The following is an 18,217-nucleotide window of genomic DNA, read 5'->3' as shown; positions in this document are numbered from 1 at the left end:
CAATGGGTGTAGCTTCTGAAAACGCTAGGAAACTCAGTCTCATAGCAACCTCCCTGTTAATTTGGCTCTCATAATTTTCCATTGCCCTTTTCCACAATAATCCTTCAGCCTAGATACAGGAGTTGTGCTGTAAGTAGATCTGCTGGGACTTGGCTATACAACTGCATTTTGATTAGTTAGGGTTTTCTGTAATGGACTGGGTCTGTTGCGAAAAGAAATCTCCTTGATTTAATTTCCAGAGTGAGAATTACACTTCTCTGTGAGTATAAGAACAAATATTTAGAATATAGTTAGGAATTACACTGGTTGAGTAACGTGGCAACTGTAGGTTCTCCTCCAAGATCCATGACTTCTCTATCCCTGAGTAGTTACTAGGTTTCCAGTGCCAAGCACAATTCCCTTTTGTTGAACAATCTTGAATGCAATTAGAGAGGTATTGTTACAGCCAAGGTATGCCTGCCACTACTGCACCCTTAAGGTTATGGGGTTCTTAGGCCATGGTTGTTGGATTACCACTTTTTACTCAAGGACAATACTCAACAATACGGTGATAAATAGGGTAACTGAATGTAGATCATCCCCAACAAAAATCAGCTGCCTCCAGATGTTCTTTCTTTACATTTCCTAAACTGCTCTTCACAATGTCACAAAAATCCACAGTTCTCCCTAAGGGGCCAAAGAGTCTAGATGTTATACAATGTCACATTGTCCTCTATTGAGTTTTAAAAGACATAGCAGATACCAGGTAGCCAACTGAGTTCCATTTCTCACTTTTTTTTATCAGTAAGAATCGGATTAATTAATTAATTAATCAATTAACACATAAATAAATAAACCATCAAGTTCTAACATGTAGTTCTTTATACTTTCAGAAACCCATTGTGTCATATTTCAATGTGGGTTTTTGTTGTTGGTTTTGTTTTTTTTTTTAGAATTTACGTGAAAACTAATTTTGTAGAGCCGGGTCAAGACAGCACTTGATATTTACTACCAGGAAAGCCCTTTAGCCCCATGTAAAAGTCGCCCGAGGAAATACATCCATTTTGCATTATATCTACTCTCCCGGCCCACTGCTGTGTAATCCAGGGTGCCCTGCTGAAGAACAGATGCTGTTTAACAGTGGTGGCTTGTTTCACAGTAGAAGCAGCTGAATAGCCTAGAACAGCTGTTTCCTTCTTATGTCCTTGAGAGCTCTCTGCTTCTCACTGCAGAGCACACTGAAGGTCACTGAAAATATAGTCAGCCAACAAAATGGCTTCTCCCTGACAGCTAGGTAGGAGTACGGCACATATCAGTATTTGTCCCTAAAAACAGGAGTTGGCATTTGATTCTTGAGGCAGCCAATGGCTCTCTCAGGACACCTGAATACATCCTCCTCCAAAAGAGGGCTCAGTGATCAACTGCATTAAGAGAATGCCAAACTGGACAAAACTAAACAGATTTCATGAAGAATATTAAGATCTAGACTGTTGGATTAGCACAGTAAATATGCCAGTGGAGAGGAGAGCTTACAGTACAAAGGTCCCCCAAACCTCTTTGGTGAACTTGGTGGCCTGTAAGTATTTATTCCTCTGTCTGGAGCTCTCTAGATACTGTAGAAGAAACAGTGTCCCCCCACCCCACCCCAGAAAAGTCCATTATCCATGGAATGACATGGCTGTGAGATGGTCATCCTAACAGGAACAAGGAAAAGTCTTCTACAGGGTGTCAAGTATTTCAGAACTTAGATTTCTGAAATAGCATAGACGTTGTGGCTTGGGGTATCTAGTTAAAGTGGGCTGAGAGAAGCAATAGGCTCTCCCAAGAAGCACAGTCTTGCCTGTGAGATCTTGCACCTGGTTTCGGATTCACAGCTCACTGAGACACCACAGGGCCTGCCCAGTTTGCACCAGTCTCCCACGTGACATTTGCCCGTTGCGACTTATCACCAGAACTGTAGTTTGCTTTTAATTTCTCTTCAATTTAGTTGATTTAAACTAAAGTAGTTCCTCAAGTACTGCCTCAAGCAGAAAGTCAGCATCAACTGTCACAGATAAAAGCCGATATAATTCAATGCACCAGATACAAGGCAGTGTTATTAACCCTTTGTGTTTACCATGGGTGCCTTCCAAGGAGTGGGAAACAACACTCATGCAGCCCCCTCTGTCCTTTCTAAGGATACTGGGTTAAACATCAATAGCGCTAAGCCTGCCCCAGCTGACTCCTTCTACCTCAAAGATGCAAACTTCTCCACATCAACAACCTAAGAGCCTCTTGAGTGTCCAAGAACCTCCCTGTTCAGGGTGTGATCCAAGGACCGGCAGCCCTGCCTCTTCTTGGTTTTACAGAGTCTTACCCCCAACCCCCAAACAAGAGAGTCACAATTTTACGAAGTCCCCAAGTAGTGTCTCAATCCACAGTCTGGTCAGGAAGGCTGTGAGCTAGAAGTCATGGGTTCAGATAACTAAGCCCAAGCTTCCATATCTTGTTCTCATGAGTCGCAGCAGCAAGGTGTGGGTTCTGGCATGTCATTCAGTGTGGGGCACCAGTATGTCCTGCCAAGTCACTAATTTCACCCATACTGTCCTACACAATTATCACGGGCTAGAAATGGATGAGCCCAAACCCAAGACACGTGATGGGGGGGGCCGGGGGGGCAGAGACAAAGAGTCCACACCACTGGAATACTCTGGAATACTCAAGTATTTTTTGTACTATTATGCATGTGTTTATCATTCTTTGCTTCCTTTAATTCTTATCTGTTTGTGTGTGTGTGTGTGTGTGTGTGTGTGCGCGTGTGCACATTTATCACACGATACATGCAGAAGCCAGAGAACAACCCCATGAAATAACTTGTGTCCTTCCACCTTCATGTGGTTTTAGGGGATCGAATTCGGGTCAGCAGGCTCACACAGCAGGTCCCTTTACCAGCTAAGCAGTCTGGCTGGCGCTCGGAGGCCAGCAAACTTGATATTCTGATGCTAGGACAGTTCTAAATCGTGCTCATTTTGAAATCTATTCTTGACTTCTTTCTGAGCATTTTGTTATATTTAGTCTACCATTTGCCACTTGGAAATACACCATGGGGAAGTCACAATCCTGCTTGCCCAAAGGAGCCTAGAGACTGATGGTTCTCAACCTTCCTAATGCTTCGAACCTTTAATCCACTTCTTCATGTTGTGGTGCCCCGCCCCCAACCTAAAATTATTATCCGGTTGCTACTTTATTTGCTGTAATTTTTGCTGCAGTTATGAATTGCAATGTAAATATTTTTTGATGACAGAGGATTGTCAAAGGGGTTGCAACCCACAGGGTGAGAACCACTGCTCTCGACCATCAGGCCCCCTGGACAGTAGCTTAGCATTTCCTGAAAAGCCAGCTAGTGGACACGCCCATTTGTATTCCTTTTGAGTGGTGGTGACCAATAGGTCCTGCAGGTGCACCAGCAGGTGGGAAGGATGCTTCCACCTGTGTTCTTCTGTTCCTGGGAGATTTCCTCACTTAAGCACTGGCTCATACAGGAAGCAAACTGCCCTAATTCACAAAGTGTGATGGTAGAGAAGGGAAAGCCACAGTGTGCCTATGCTGGAGGCTTGGTCTCCAGAAGGACCATATGGAGAACTAGGCAATCCTTTAAGGGGCTGAGCCTGGTGAGCACTAATTAGGTCATGGGGGTTTTGTCTTTAAAGGAATTAAAGACAGTCTCAGGGAACGCATCTGCTCTGATGAGAGAGGACTGTTAAAAAGTTAAGTAGACGCCTACGCTCTGGGTCTCACTTCATACTCCACCATGTGTTCTCTCCCTCTCAAACACGCTTCTGCCATGTTGTTGTTCTGCCGTGCTGTTCTGTATTGTACTGTGATAGGGCCAAGCAAGTGCTTTTGTACCTCCCAAATCATGAGATCCAAGAAAAAAGACCTCTGTTCTGAATAAAGTCCCCAGCCCTGGAGAACACCTGTATGGTATGGTGCTCTCTTACAGCAGCATAAGATGGATAGAAACATTCAGTGTCTTAACTGACATCCACTGGACGGAATCTCCTTTAGAGAACAGTGGCCGTACCTCTAGTGTGTGGCTGGTTTATATCAGCAGAAGGGTACCGAGACAAAGTCAGCTTGATAGGGTCAAACAACAACCAGCTGCTAAGATCTGAGTTTACTGCAGCAGACCTAGTTTTCAGAAAGACACAACCACTGTCCCTGCTTCTCAGATGGTTTTATTTATTTATTTTTTTAGACCTGCTGGCAGTCTAAGTCTGCAAGGTCCCCACCTGCCTTGTTCCAGATGTTGGATCTGATTTCAAAAAGATCAGATTTGTCTTGAAGTAGGTGTTTCTCATGTAGTGCTCATCACCCATGTTGAGTGGGATAAAAGAGCAACCAATCCATGCCCATTATGTATGAGGAAAATATATACGAGTGTGTTGGGATGTTATCAAAGCAAATGCAAAGGGGAAAACAGATGTTCTTCCTTTCAAAGTACACAAAATGATCATATTTAGGTAAGTGTCAAATCCCTGTTATTGTGAAATTGCCTAGCGTTAAAGGGCTTATTCCCAAGTATACCCCAGAGCTGAGCAGCCGAATAATTACCCCTGAATTTTCAGGTACTGAACACCTGCTACAGGTCTTCCTGCAGGCAATTAAAAAGGAAAATAAATGTCTGATGGAGTTTTTTTTTTTTTTCTGTACTCTATTGTTTTAATTTCCCCTGTGATTCTGCAGTGGCATCCTACCCAGCCTGTGGAGCTGCTGTCACCTGGACTGTTTTGATGATGTCCTTAGGAGACCAGATAGGAAAGGCCAGCCACAATTTTAACAGAGGCAGAGAAGGAGAAGGTCCTGAAATGATTCTGACCCGTCAGAATAACAGAATTAGACCAGCTGGGAATTGAAATGGTCCTGGAGGTACCATGACAGACTGTAAACGGTCTAGAAATTTCTCGTTCAAGCAGTGAGGCAAAAGGTGAGCTCCCATTTAAGGAAACTGGCGTTCCCTACTCTGGCTGAGTCAGCCTCCTCTTGACATTCCCAGTACCATAAGGATCTTCAAGACTCTTTCTTTGTATGTATGGCCACCTAAAATCAGGACCTGTACGTATCAGAATTCGGTCTTGCCTAGGGTCACACCTCTGAGAGAAATCTGCTGGATTGTACTACAGGTCAATGCCACCACCATCTTCATCTTGTCTGATGACCCCAGTAGAGGACAAGCTCCACTCAAAAGGGGGCTCTTCTGTTGCTTGTACCCAAACACTGTCTGAAATAGCCTTTGTCCAATACTTTGGCACCTAAATATTTGTTGAAAGGAGGAATAAATATTTCGGGGTAAGGTCTTAAGTAAAACTGTGATCTTTTAGACACATCACTGCATCCCACACCATAAATACATATGGGAACCATTTAGATAACTGACAGTCATCTTGGATCAGTAAGGTAAGGAATTATGAAAAAGTGGCCGGGCATCTCAGAGGGGAATAAACCATTTGAGTTAGGTTTAGGGTCTCTTTCTATTTAATTCACTGAGCCTGAAACAAAGACCTTGAGTCATGAAGGTGATTAAGGCCCCTTAATACTGCTAATTGGAATACCATGTAAGTTTCATCTGAAATGTCAGACTCAGCCACTCATTTTTATCAAATAGTCCATCTAGACCAATAAGCAACAGGACACCAGGGATGGGGATGGGGTAATCCAGCTAATGCTGATGCATTATTCATACCTGTTTGATTAATGGTCTTCTTTGAAATCCTATCTCCAACCTCACAACAGCTGTATGTTGATAACCTCTATGCCTTTAAACTCAATGAGGCTAGGCTGCCCCAGAAACAGAAATAAATTTTAAAAACTGATCAGTTGCCCAGTGGCTTTGAGGAATTTTTCACTTTCACCAAGTCTCATTTAAGAAGGATGAAGTGCATGAATAGTTTGTTCAAGAAAAGTTGGCACCTGTTTGTTGGTGGCCAAGCCAAGCTTATGTTTTCATTAGCTCTTTCTTCTGCCTTAAAACCTCAAGGTCATTCAGTTCTATTGAGAACATACCATGGCTCCATGGTAAGGCTGGATGCTCCTGACATTTGCCTTCCTGTCATCATCAAGTAGATACAAAGACAGTGGGAAACTAACACTTCCTTTTCTCAAGATCATCAAAAACCTGCTAAGGTCACTCTGCCTTAGCTGCAGCCTCTTCTCTGAGATGGAGATCCACTCTGGGGAAGCAGTGATTGAGGCTAAACTGTCCTGTGCCATCTAGAAGGAATAAACCTGTAGCCCAATGCTATGCAAATTCCTAAACCTCAGATGCTCTTGTTTATTGCTCATCATGTATCATGTTGCCAACATTGGTTCATCCACTACCACAAACCCTTTCAGAACAAGATGTAAAATTGCTCCCACAGTAGCACCCTTCAACAAGAGTGACGCTGCCATCCTTGAACGTAAAGATCAATCAGGTTATAAAGTTTTGTTTGATGGACTCGTGAAGTGGGTGCAGAAGTAAGACCTTTGACATCAAGGCAAGCATTTCTAGTTAGAGCAGGTGCCTCCGTGGCTGTCCCTTACTCATGGTCTGTGTCTCATGCTGGAGCCAGGTGGACCACACATCCATGTCAAGGATGGAGTCTGGCCTTTATAGCCTTTCAGTGAGATCCAACCAAACACGATGGGATTGTCTCCATGAAAGTCTATCCTCGGTAGGTTATCAGCATGGCACAAAGGCATCGGATGTAATGTTGATCTCTACCTCAGTCTTCTGTTGTGAGGGAACATGTGTCCAAAAACTACCTCCAACTGGGAGCAGCTACAGTACAAGGACCTTATTCTCTACCGTTCAAATTATGAAACAGCAGCTATTGCAGCATCTATTTCAGTCTGAGTATCCTGTATCCCAGATGCCTGGGACAAAGGATGTTTGATTTTTAAATATTTTCACATAAATAGTGATATCAAGGTGCTAGAAAGTGATCTAAACATAAAGTTCATTTATGTTTCATATATGTCATCTAGTCCAAAAGTAATTTCAGGTAATATTTTTAATTTGCTTGTATTTTAATTATGAGGAAACTCATAAGGTCAGATGTAAAGTCTTCCATGTGGCCACAATATATCAGAGTTAAACTCAAACAGCTTTGAGGTGCATTTTAAAGAAGGAATTGCCAACCCCAACTTGCTCGCTGAAACACAGGTCAATGGGAACACATCAACTGTTTGAGTACACATGCATGAGTGGTCCTTGATTTCATCAGAGACACTGATGAAAATACTGTAACATGTTCCAGGGTATTTTCTGAGTGTGTATATGTGCACACACATTTAGAGGCCAGAGGTCAGCTTCCAGTGTTTCCTTTTATCTACTACCATCTTAGCTTTGAGGCTGGCCAGCAAGCTTCCAGGTCCTCCTAGTTCTGCTATGCCAGTGCCGTGGTTAAAAACACACACTGCCACAGCCACACACACACACACACACACACACACACACACACAGCTTTTATGTGGTAATTTGGGGATCTAAACTCAGGTCTTTACTCTTTCAAAGCAAGTCCTTTACCCACGGAGCCATCTCTTTAGTGCTTTCAAAATACTTACTTTCCAGCCTGAAATTTTGTACTAAAAATGTCCCCCTGTTATAAAAAAGTTAGAATACAAATTTATATGGGCAAGAAAAAAGTAAAATCACAGTAGTATGAACTGTGAACAGCAGTAGTATGAACTAAAATCTTTTTGGCTTAATAGTTCTCTGACTTTGCCAATTAAAACATTGGCCCAAAGGTAGAAAGGTGCTTTTCAAGATAGGTTTTATCAAAAATCATATGCTAAAGACTTGATATTAGATATTGACATATTTGGTACCAGGATAAATAAATCTAATCCTTTTCTGTGTAGTAGTGGACCAACTATCCCCTTTCTTATGAGTCCTTTTTTAATACATAGAAAGCCCTGATATACAACACAGTTCTTTTCTATGATATGAATTCCAAACATCTTCCTGATCTCATATGCCACTCAGAGCATGTGTCACAAACTCGTGCCTGGCTGTGATAAAAGATCCCAAAAGCAAGCTTGGCTGCCTCGCTATCAGTGACTGACTGGTACAGGAGTATTTCACTTATCCTACAGACAGCTGGCCTACACCACCTTCGGTTAAACAGCCATGCCTTTGGTTATCAGGACAACATCATAGAACTTTCCACACACTTCCTTCAACTTCCGTGAGTTCTTCATTGTGACCATGAAGGATACTTCAAGGAGTGTTGGAATAAAGCACAGTGGGGCTGCAGCATTTTCACTACTTTCGTAAGAGACTGTCATCTTGGAAGTCACGCAGAGGAAAACCTGGCCTGTCCCCTCCCATTGAATCCTTATGGGAATACAAGCATAGCATTGACTGTCTGCCTCCTTTGTCTTCCTCCAGTCTTTCCTATGATCTTGCTTTCCATCCAGCCTGCTCCAGGACCAAATGGGTCCTGCAAGGAACACCCCAAGGGTCAGTGGCAGCATTTGATTTGCACCTGTCCAGGGAGACCTGAGCCACTAATCATGAAAGAAATCTCACTGATTTCAGACTGTAACTTTGGGAATGCCCAAGAAAGGGTCCCTTTGGCACAGTCTTAGTCAGAGTACAACAGTGTGGATGCCTGAAAGGTGTTTGAAACAGAAGTATGGTGTGCCGCTTGTATTTGTGGGGTGAAAGCTAGTTATTCCAAAGGATCTTTAGATTACCTTCATGATTAAATACACCCCTTTTAAAAAAAACAAAAACAAAACAAACAAAAAAAAACAGTCTTACTAGCCATACTCACAAAGGAGAGGAAGGAAATTTCCATCTAATGCAACTAAGGAGTTAGAAATTAACAGTTTCAGTTAATGAGAATTTACCATATTGTTAGAGCTATCATTAGGAAGTCATTGAATTAATTAACTTATCAGTGATCAGAAAATAAACCAACAGCATCTTATTAAGGAGGGGTGCTCTGCACAAACAGCTTGCTGTAACCACTGGTTACTTGTGACCCAAGCATAATTATTAAACTGCCACTCACTGCGGGTCAGGCCCAGTGCTGGGAGCACTGTGTGCTGGGAGCACTGTGTGCTGGGAGCACTGTGTGCTGGGAGCACTGTGTGCCTGTCTCGCAGCCCCACATGTGCCCATGAGCAAATAAGGGCTTAGGCAAGTCAACAGGCCCATGATGAAGCTTCTAGATGAAGGGAGACTGGGGATTTGCATACGCGCCTGCTTTCATAACCGTCTTACGTGCAACAGATTGGCCAGTGAAAAGTCCATCAGATCAGGGCAGTGCCCACCTTAACCTAAAGCCAAGCTCCTCACTCTGGCCCATAGAATAGCACCTGTCCTGGCCCAGTCCCATGTCCACATTCACCTTGCTTCTTTCTTCCCCATTTACAAGGCTTTGACACACTGGCCCGGGGCCTTTGTACCCCCCTGTTCTTCTGCTTTGAAGTTATCAATGCTTCTGGGAACCTTGTCTTTCATGAGGGAAGTTATTTCTCCACAAAGGCTGCTGCGCCCTTCCCGCACGCTCTAGAGATGCCGGTTGGAAGTGGCTCTGATAGAGTAGCCTTGAAGACCTCATCTCAGAGCCCTTTCCACCCCCCTGGTTCCCCAGCCAAAACTGGAAAAATCAGACCGAAGAGCTGACTGGACAATTAATTAGCAGGTTGCCCCTCAAACTCATCCACAACTTGCAGCTGCACAAACTCCACATGAGTCACTGGCAGAGTGAGTGGCAGGGTGAGCAGGCTTATGAATACTTGCAGAGAGCTAGGTGATGCTCCCAGAACTCCCAAGATTTCCAGAGTTCCGACTTCATTCCGAAATGCAGACGAACTGGCACAAACAGCAAGGCTGCCTGTCTGTCACCCTGCATCCCAACGTTGGGCTCAGTTTGCTTTTTTATCTTGTTTAATTCGCAGTTCACAGTGGCTGAAACTAATTTTCGACTGTAAATATCACAGCTGTTGAGGAAAGCATTAATTGCACGCTATCACGTTACTCTCCTTTCTTAGATCAATTTATGCGTAATCTGTTTGCAAGTTCTACGACCGTGCATATTAAGGGGCTCAGCGTGAGATAATCTAACCCAACATGCTAGAAACATTTGTACCAAAGTGGCTGGGGCTTTCAGGGTGTGGAAATATTATTGTTTGTGGCAGACATTGAAAGAATGCTTTTTAAAAGCCCTACCCCTGAGGTCTTGACGCTGACTGAAATATGGGTAATTTTTCTTAGGGAGGATCAATAAAATAACTATTTTCAAAATGACTTTATATTGACTGAGAGGTCAGAAATGCCCAGGGCATTGATCCCATGTCCATAATCACTTTTTGTTCAGTAAGTTAACTGGCTCTACACAGTTGAATGCAAAGAAATCCAGTTCATCATTTAAACCAAATATTTTCAAAGCATTTGACATGCTTCCAGCTCTCCTGGCCCGCTGGAGTCTCACAGAGAAGGTTTTCTTTGTCTAGGAAGTGGGCCTCTACAGGATGAACAGCCAGGACAAGCTGGGTCTCACCGTGTGCTACCGGACAGATGACGAAGATGACATCGGGATTTATATAAGTGAGGTATGAAAGCTGAAGTTTGAAAATTAACCTCTCAAAGCCCAAAAGGGTCAGGTTTTGTTTTTCTTTGTGTTTGTTCACAAACCCCAGACATAGCTCCTCAAGAATAACTCTGCAAAGAGACAGAACACATGCCCCTTCATCACACTCCATGGAGCCGCATCTTTATGCCGGGGTTAAGTTCTAATGTTGGTACATAAGGCAAAATTACCCTTGAGAAGCCGCAAACCAACCATAAAATGGAATCGTTTACATGGTCTGCATTCTTACCCCCGAGGGAAGAGCAGCCTCACATTTCCCAACTCAAGTACAATGGTAGACAGAATGGCCCACATCTTTCAAAGTCTCTCCTCCTCCTTCCTTTCATAGTATAGACACAGTTGAGTTCATATAAATAAAACATAACTTATGTAGACTTACCAAAGTCCATAGATGAAAGACGTAGTGATATTTCTGGAAGAGACGAAGTAGAGAAATTGATTTCAACATGAATACTTTACTACGCATGTGTCGTCCTTCCTTGTAATTGCAGAAACCCAATTTCCTAAAGAAATCAAATCTGTCTCTATGGGCTGAGCCGAGAGCCATGTCTGCTGTAGCCTCCACAATCGACTCACGGGATAAGCACCACCGCCCAAGCTTTGCATGCCACATCAGCAGGTTTCAGGGCACCCCTGCCATCCTCAGTCCCTCTTGCCCCACTTTTAAAGCTGGCTTCCAAATCCTAATAGTAAGGTTTGGTATAAAACCATCAAGGTATGGCTCTCAGGCAGCAGAGCTAAGGGCACCCTTTTTACCCACTCCATGGCACTGACTTGCTTCTAACTACTGTGTAGCCAATGAGGGTTGCCTTTGCCTCTTCGCCAGCTCAGGCCTACAGCTCTGAGCTCAGGCCTCTGTCACGGTCCTGCCAAGCAGGGTTCTGAGAGGCCCTGGGAGAGGCTTAGAACAGACAGTCTGGTATTCCCTGTGCACAATGCTAAGTCCTGTCTGTAAGTCTGTGCAACCCAAAGGGGCCAGGATGAGGCTATGCTAAACAAGGCCTGTGGGAAGTGCCTGTCTTCATGCTGAGATGTCTGCTGTGTGTTTCAGATTGACCCTAACAGTATTGCAGCCAAGGATGGACGCATCCGTGAAGGAGACCGCATCATCCAGGTAGGTTCACTTACACTGACGCACATCTCTAGTGAGTCCCGGGAGTAGCTCCCAGGTTGGAAATGCAAGAGGGGTGTAAGAACAGGAACCAGGAATTCAGCTGTGTAGTAAGACCAAACTTGTTTGAATAGTGAATGAGACTAATTAGCCAATCACCTGCAAAGGAGGAGGTGAGGACAGACCAAACTGTCCCATATTTAGGACCAAATACCTCTGAGAAGTCTGAAGTTCCAGAATTCCACATTTATATGTCCTGTGAACCCTGTTCTGAGAGGGACACCTTAACCTTGAATCTTGTGTTTCATGTAGACAAGATAAGACTGCTTACTTCTTTCCTCCAGCTATAATATTTGGGGGGAGGGAGGCGCGGAGGGGTGTTATGTATTCCAGACTGGTATCAAACTCACTAGGTAAAGATGATCCTGAACTTCTGATCCTCCTGCCTCCATTGCTTGCGCGCCTGCTTTGACAGGGTGCTGACGGTAGAAGCCCAGGCTTCATTCATGCTAAGTAAGCATTGTACCGCCTGATACATAGCAGCTCTATAGCTTTTGGTAGGGTCACAAGCCTTGGCTTTATTCTGTCCCACAGGCTGTGCTTTCTACCTCTTTTCACTTTTATCTTTATGTTTCTAATCTACTAGTTTATTTTCCTCATTTCCTATGCCACTGTGTATAATTTCAGTCTCCTACCCCAGCTAGGAAAGAGACCCAAACCTTCGCACCTGATGGCCATAATCTTCAACGCACTTTTTGTTGCTACAGTTTTCTCTGAACTGTCACAATTGAGAACAGGAAGTGGAAGTAGGAAGAAGCACCCCAGAGACCTGCCCAGATTACACAGATACCCTTCCCTGTCTCCACTATGTAATCAGGCTGAATAATGACAGCCAGTGGTGTCTCTGGCTTTGCCACCTCTTGCTTCTTTAACATAGAGTGGCAAAGTCGGGTGAAGGGCTCAACTTCCAAGTCAGCAGGACTGTGGTGGTGTCCCCAGAGGAGTATCAGGCCAGGAACTAAAATTTGCAGAACTCGAAGTTGCTGAGGCATGCAGGCAGACGTCCTGCCAGAGGGCTGTCAGTGTGAAGGTGAGAGAGAGTCATTCCCACTTGACTCTCCATGCAGCCTGATAAGCTAGGTACACACAGTCCACATACATACATACATTCATTCCCTTCTCTGCTCTTGACTCCTCACGTTCCCAGCTGGCGTCCTGCTGCTTTTCTCCACTATTGTAAATAGAAAATGTCTGTTTCCTTTTCCTACTTATTCTCCTGCCCAGATAACAATGTCAGATTCCAGGCCTCAGATATGTCCCGAGCAGGAGAGGTTTTCTGGATCATCTCCTGGAGTCCTCCCCATCATGACTGTCCCCAGCTAAGCAAGGCCTTTCTTTCCAGAAATTGGCATTCTTTAAAAGCTCAATGGAGTTTCCATGTTAGGAGTGTGAGTGGTGGCAACGGCAGTTCTGAAACAAGACGAGAAGCTCCTGCTCCACGTAGTTATGTCTTTTTCTACCTATCTTTCCCTATGCTTTAGATTAATGGGATAGAGGTGCAGAACCGTGAAGAGGCCGTGGCTCTGCTAACCAGTGAAGAAAACAAGAACTTTTCATTGCTGATTGCAAGGCCTGAGCTCCAGGTAAGTCAATGTCCTATGAAATCAATAGGTTAGATGTTTTATAATCAAACCCACATTCCAAACCTCAAAGAGCAATGTCAGAGTATTGCATCTGAGCATAAGGTGTGGCCACCACCCCGAGGAACTCGCAGTGATTTTGGGAGCCATTCAAAGGTTTAACAACCTGCCAGGCCCCACCACAGGTTGACTAATGAAGGAATCACAGCACAATTTACAGATGTCCCTTCCAGCCTGGATCAAAGTCCCACATTGCAAGAAAATCGAAATGAAAGGAACTGAGTCTTTCAAATAGTAACTAAGTGCATTATCCACTGAGTCTGGAAACAAAGTAGCAAAGCATATGGGGAGAGGGGATTAGAAGCTTTCCCAGTCTGGTGGAGGGTTAAAGTCTCTTCAGACTGAGAATGAGGGAGTTTTCAGCCTATAGAGTCACTGCATTTTTAATGACTCCTGAAAAGTGAGGGAGCCCTAGTTCCTCTTTCTGATATAATGTCCCTTCTTGAAACAGAGCTCTTCTATGCTAAATTAAATCACTTACCTCCTTGCTGTGACAAAGAACTTGTCCAAAGCAACTTCAGGGAGGAAGGGCTTATTCTGATTCAGTGTGAAGGTACAGTCTGGATGGCCAAAGCGGGGATATGAAGCGGTTATCTGCACGTGTTCAGTCATGAAGCAGAGGGATGACTCCAGTGTGCAGCTTGATCTCTCCTGTTTCATGGCCGACACCCAAATTCAGATTGGCTCCTCCCTCTTCAGCTAAACCTTTCTACAAACACCCACAGAGAGACCCCCCCCAAGGTGTGTGTCTCTGCGATGATTCTAAGTTCAGGTTGATAGTAAAGTCTCTCACATGTGTGTTGGCCGTTCTTGTCCCAGCTGGACGAGGGCTGGATGGACGATGACCGGAACGACTTTCTGGATGACTTACACATGGACATGCTTGAGGAGCAGCATCACCAGGCCATGCAGTTCACTGCCAGTGTGCTCCAGCAGGTAAACCCTGGGGCAGCCCCACGCCTCCGCAGCTGAGGCGAGCTTGTGCCCTCCAGGATGCCAAAGACTGCCAGAAAACCCCAGCCGAAGAGCTTCTCTGCTGAGCGTGAGGGTCGTGCAAGCTGATAGGTTTCCTCACCAAGCCCCTCCGAATTACTACATAGTTACATAAGCGAATTCCAGACACAGCAGTCTCCTGAGTGCTGGGATCACAGGTGCACACCACCTTACCTAGGTTATAAAGCTTTTGTGGTTGGGGAAAATAAAAATAAAATAAAATAAAATTTAAAGAAACAACAACAGAGACATTGAGACCACCCTGCCAGTGTTCACTTGGAAACCACACGTGCCGATGTTTACTGAGCTCAGGGAAAAATTAAGTCACGCCTTCGAAAGTAAAGAAATTCTGATTAACCTGAGCTGCTCAGAGCCCTGCAGCTCCCCACTATGCTGCCGTCGGAGTCCTAATTACCCGCTGTTGAGGCTCTTGGGAGGGCTTATGCATTCTGTGTGCCGGTTCCTTTACTAGTTAGTTCTCAGGATAACTGATATTATCTTCCTCATTTTAATAGATTTTTAAAAAGTGAGGGGAAGGGACCTGCCCAGGTGCATAGAAATAGGGCTGGCCACTTTCTGAGCTCTAGGGTCCTCAAATGTTGCAGGTCAGCCTTGGAAACTTAGAGCCCAGTTCAAAACCCTGTCCTATTGCAGCCAGTCCTGAAGAGACCTGATAAGCTAGGGTCAGATGGAAGGGGAGGAGGTCCTCCCCTATCACTGGACTTAGAGAGGGGCAGGGAGGAGATGAGGGAGGGAGGGTGGGATTGAGAGGGAATGAGGGAGGGGGCTATGCCTGGGATACAAAGTAAATAACCTGTGATTGATATAAAAAAAATTAAAATTATTATAAAGAAAGCAAAACCCCTATTATAAACAAAACAAAACGCAAAAAAAACTTAACACTGTGTACCTTCCTCACCCTACCCCTCCACTCCCCACCCCAGACTCCTGTCACCATGAACAGTCATTCCTGTCATTTTTCTCTGATACAGAAGAAGCATGAGGAAGACGGTGGGACCACAGACACAGCCACCATCTTATCCAACCAGCACGAGAAAGACAGCGGCGTGGGGCGAACGGATGAGAGCACCCGCAACGACGAGAGCTCGGAGCAGGAGAACAACGGGGAAGACACCACGGCCTCCTCCAACCCGCTGGCGGGCCAGAGGAAGCTGACCTGCAGCCAGGACACCCTGGGCAGTGGCGACCTGCCTTTCAGCAACGAGTCTTTCATCTCTGCCGACTGTACGGATGTGGACTACCTGGGCATCCCCGTGGATGAGTGTGAGCGTTTCCGTGAGCTGCTGGAGCTCAAGTGCCAGGTGCAGAGCGCCAGCCCCTACAACCTGTACTACCCCAGCAGCCCACTGGACGCTGCGGGCAAGAGCGACCCCGAGAGCGTGGACAAGGAGCTGGAGCTGCTCAACGAGGAGCTGCGCAGCATCGAGCTGGAGTGCCTGAGCATCGTGCGCGCGCACAAGATGCAGCAGCTCAAGGAGCAGTACCGCGAGTCCTGGATGCTGCACCACAGCGGCTTCCGCAACTACAACACCAGCGTGGACGTGCGCCGCCACGAGCTCTCGGACATCACCGAGCTGCCGGAGAAGTCAGACAAGGATAGCTCGAGCGCCTACAACACCGGGGAGAGCTGCCGGAGTACCCCACTCACCCTGGAGATCTCCCCGGACAACTCCCTGCGGAGAATGGCCGAGGGCAATAGCGAGGGGGCCGCGGCCAACATCGAAGCTTATAGGCCATCCGCCAAGAACCTGCTTGCCATCACTGAGGATTCCGAAGGAAGCACCCCCAACTACAGCCCTGGTGCCAAAGAGCTGGATCCCAGCCAGGCCTTGGAGAGCAAAGAGCGCCGAGTTAGCGACGGCAGCAGGAGCCCCACCGCCAGCCCGAAGCTGGGCGGTGCCTACCTGCCCACGTACCACCACTCCCCGTACAAACACGCGCACATCCCGGCGCACGCTCAGCACTACCAGAGCTACATGCACCTGATCCAGCAGAAGTCGGCAGTGGAGTACGCGCAGAGCCAGATGAGCCTGGTGAGCATGTGCAAGGACTTGAACTCTTCCAACTCGGCCGAACCCAGGATGGAGTGGAAAGTCAAGATCCGCAGTGACGGGACGCGCTACATCACCAAGAGGCCAGTGCGGGACAGGCTGCTGCGCGAGCGTGCCCTGAAGATCCGCGAGGAGCGCAGCGGCCTGACCACGGATGACGACGCCATGAGCGAGATGAAGATGGGGCGCTACTGGAGCAAGGAGGAGCGCAAACAGCATCTGGTGAAGGCCAAGGAGCAGAGGAGGAGGCGGGAGTTCATGATGCAGAGCAGGCTGGATTGTCTGAAGGAGCAGCAGGCCTCCGACGACAGGAAGGAGATGAACATCCTGGAACTGAGCCACAAAAAGATGATGAAGAAGAGAAACAAAAAGATCTTTGACAACTGGATGACCATCCAGGAACTCCTAACCCATGGCACGAAATCGCCAGACGGCACTAGGGTATACAATTCCTTCCTGTCGGTGACTACTGTATAACTCACTTGTGTACATACAAGAGACCACTACCGTTGGGGTAGACATCTCTGCCTCGTTCAATGCGGCAAGTTTTTTGTTTTTTGTTTTGTTTTGTTTTGTTTTTTGTTTTTGTATATATAAGCCCGGCCATCGTGTTGATAGTCTAAATTTTCCACTCCTACAACTTTGGGTGTCCTGACTCTGTTTTCAGTGGTGGGAAAATACACCCTTACTCTCTTAGAAGGCAATATTAACAAGCAGCTTTTTTTCAAATAGCAATGGTAATTTTTTACTTGTTAACCTTTTTTCATAAAGTGTTTAAATTTCCAAAAGATCTTTTATTAAGCATACTTTCACAGAATAATTTGTTTAAACTATATTCATATAAAAGAAAGGTTAAACATGCTTTTTTTCTGCCTGAAACACAAAATGCAACTACCCGTATGTATTTTTAATGGGACCCTATTTTGTAATGTCACTTCGATGGATGTGCTTCCTAGGAGTCACCATGCATTCGTACATCTTATATCAGTTGGGGTTTCAATGCAAAACCGCTAAAATATGGTTGATGATTTTAGACACACACACACACACACACACAACCAAACTAGCAGCATTTCTAGTCGGGATATCCATTTTTAACATTTTTCTGGTTAAGGTTCCCAAGAAGAGTGTCAAGGTTTTAACAGAAAGCAAAATTTCCTGCAGCTTTATGGACGCTTAAAGCATGTTTGCAAATATTGCCGCCTGTTGGAAGAATTTGCATGTACAGGGAAGTTGTGGCTGGAGATGGTTTGTGGAGTTTTTAAGTGCTCATTTTTGTAGACCTTTGCTTTGTAGATTGGAAGGGACAGACTTAACCAAGCAAGTTCACAGAATCATGATTAGTTACAAACATCAACTAAAATGGACTTAAAATAAATTATTATTTTCTATTTGATATGTTCTGACCTGGGTGCTTATTCTGCGGTATTGATCCCCCACCCCCACCCCTTCTTGGTTGCATCAACTGCTATGTCTTAAGTCTTTTGGACCATCTGATGTGTCCATTCAGCCTAGAGCCCGGTGACAGATTTAAAAAAAATCAAGGTGTGGGAGCAAAGAATAGGGAATCAAATATACCATATATTCCTGGGCTTTGGTAGCCTGCCTCCTAGAAAATTTCTGCCTAGCCCAGTGTCCTTCAGATAGGAAAGCCTGTGAGCCAGCTTCCCGGCCAGGAGTGTGTTTCTGAGGAAACTGCTTTGGTTTACTCAAATACAACTCTGCCCATCCTAGCAAACT

At 45.4% G+C, this 18,217-nt stretch overlaps 1 protein-coding gene across 2 annotated transcripts in view; it reads left to right on the top strand.

Annotated features, from left to right (window-relative positions):
- Pdzrn3 (PDZ domain containing ring finger 3) overlaps positions 1 to 17,873 on the top strand; it is a 228,764-nt gene extending 210,891 nt beyond the window's left edge. For both annotated transcript variants that reach the window (XM_021639497.2, XM_021639498.2), the window contains 5 exons: positions 10,465 to 10,563; positions 11,653 to 11,715; positions 13,254 to 13,355; positions 14,232 to 14,348; positions 15,398 to 17,873. In XM_021639497.2, coding sequence (XP_021495172.1) covers positions 10,465 to 10,563; positions 11,653 to 11,715; positions 13,254 to 13,355; positions 14,232 to 14,348; positions 15,398 to 16,954 — 1,938 coding nt within the window. In that variant the 3' untranslated portion in view covers positions 16,955 to 17,873. The remainder of the gene's footprint in view (positions 1 to 10,464; positions 10,564 to 11,652; positions 11,716 to 13,253; positions 13,356 to 14,231; positions 14,349 to 15,397) is intronic.
- Positions 17,874 to 18,217: the final 344 nt, after the last annotated feature.

The sequence above is a fragment of the Meriones unguiculatus genome, chromosome 5, assembly GCF_030254825.1.
Source record: "Meriones unguiculatus strain TT.TT164.6M chromosome 5, Bangor_MerUng_6.1, whole genome shotgun sequence".
In the NCBI taxonomy this organism is placed as follows: Eukaryota; Metazoa; Chordata; class Mammalia; order Rodentia; family Muridae; genus Meriones; species Meriones unguiculatus.
The sequence above is the reverse complement of the archived record's forward strand: the minus strand, read 5'-3'. Positions and strand labels throughout refer to the sequence as shown.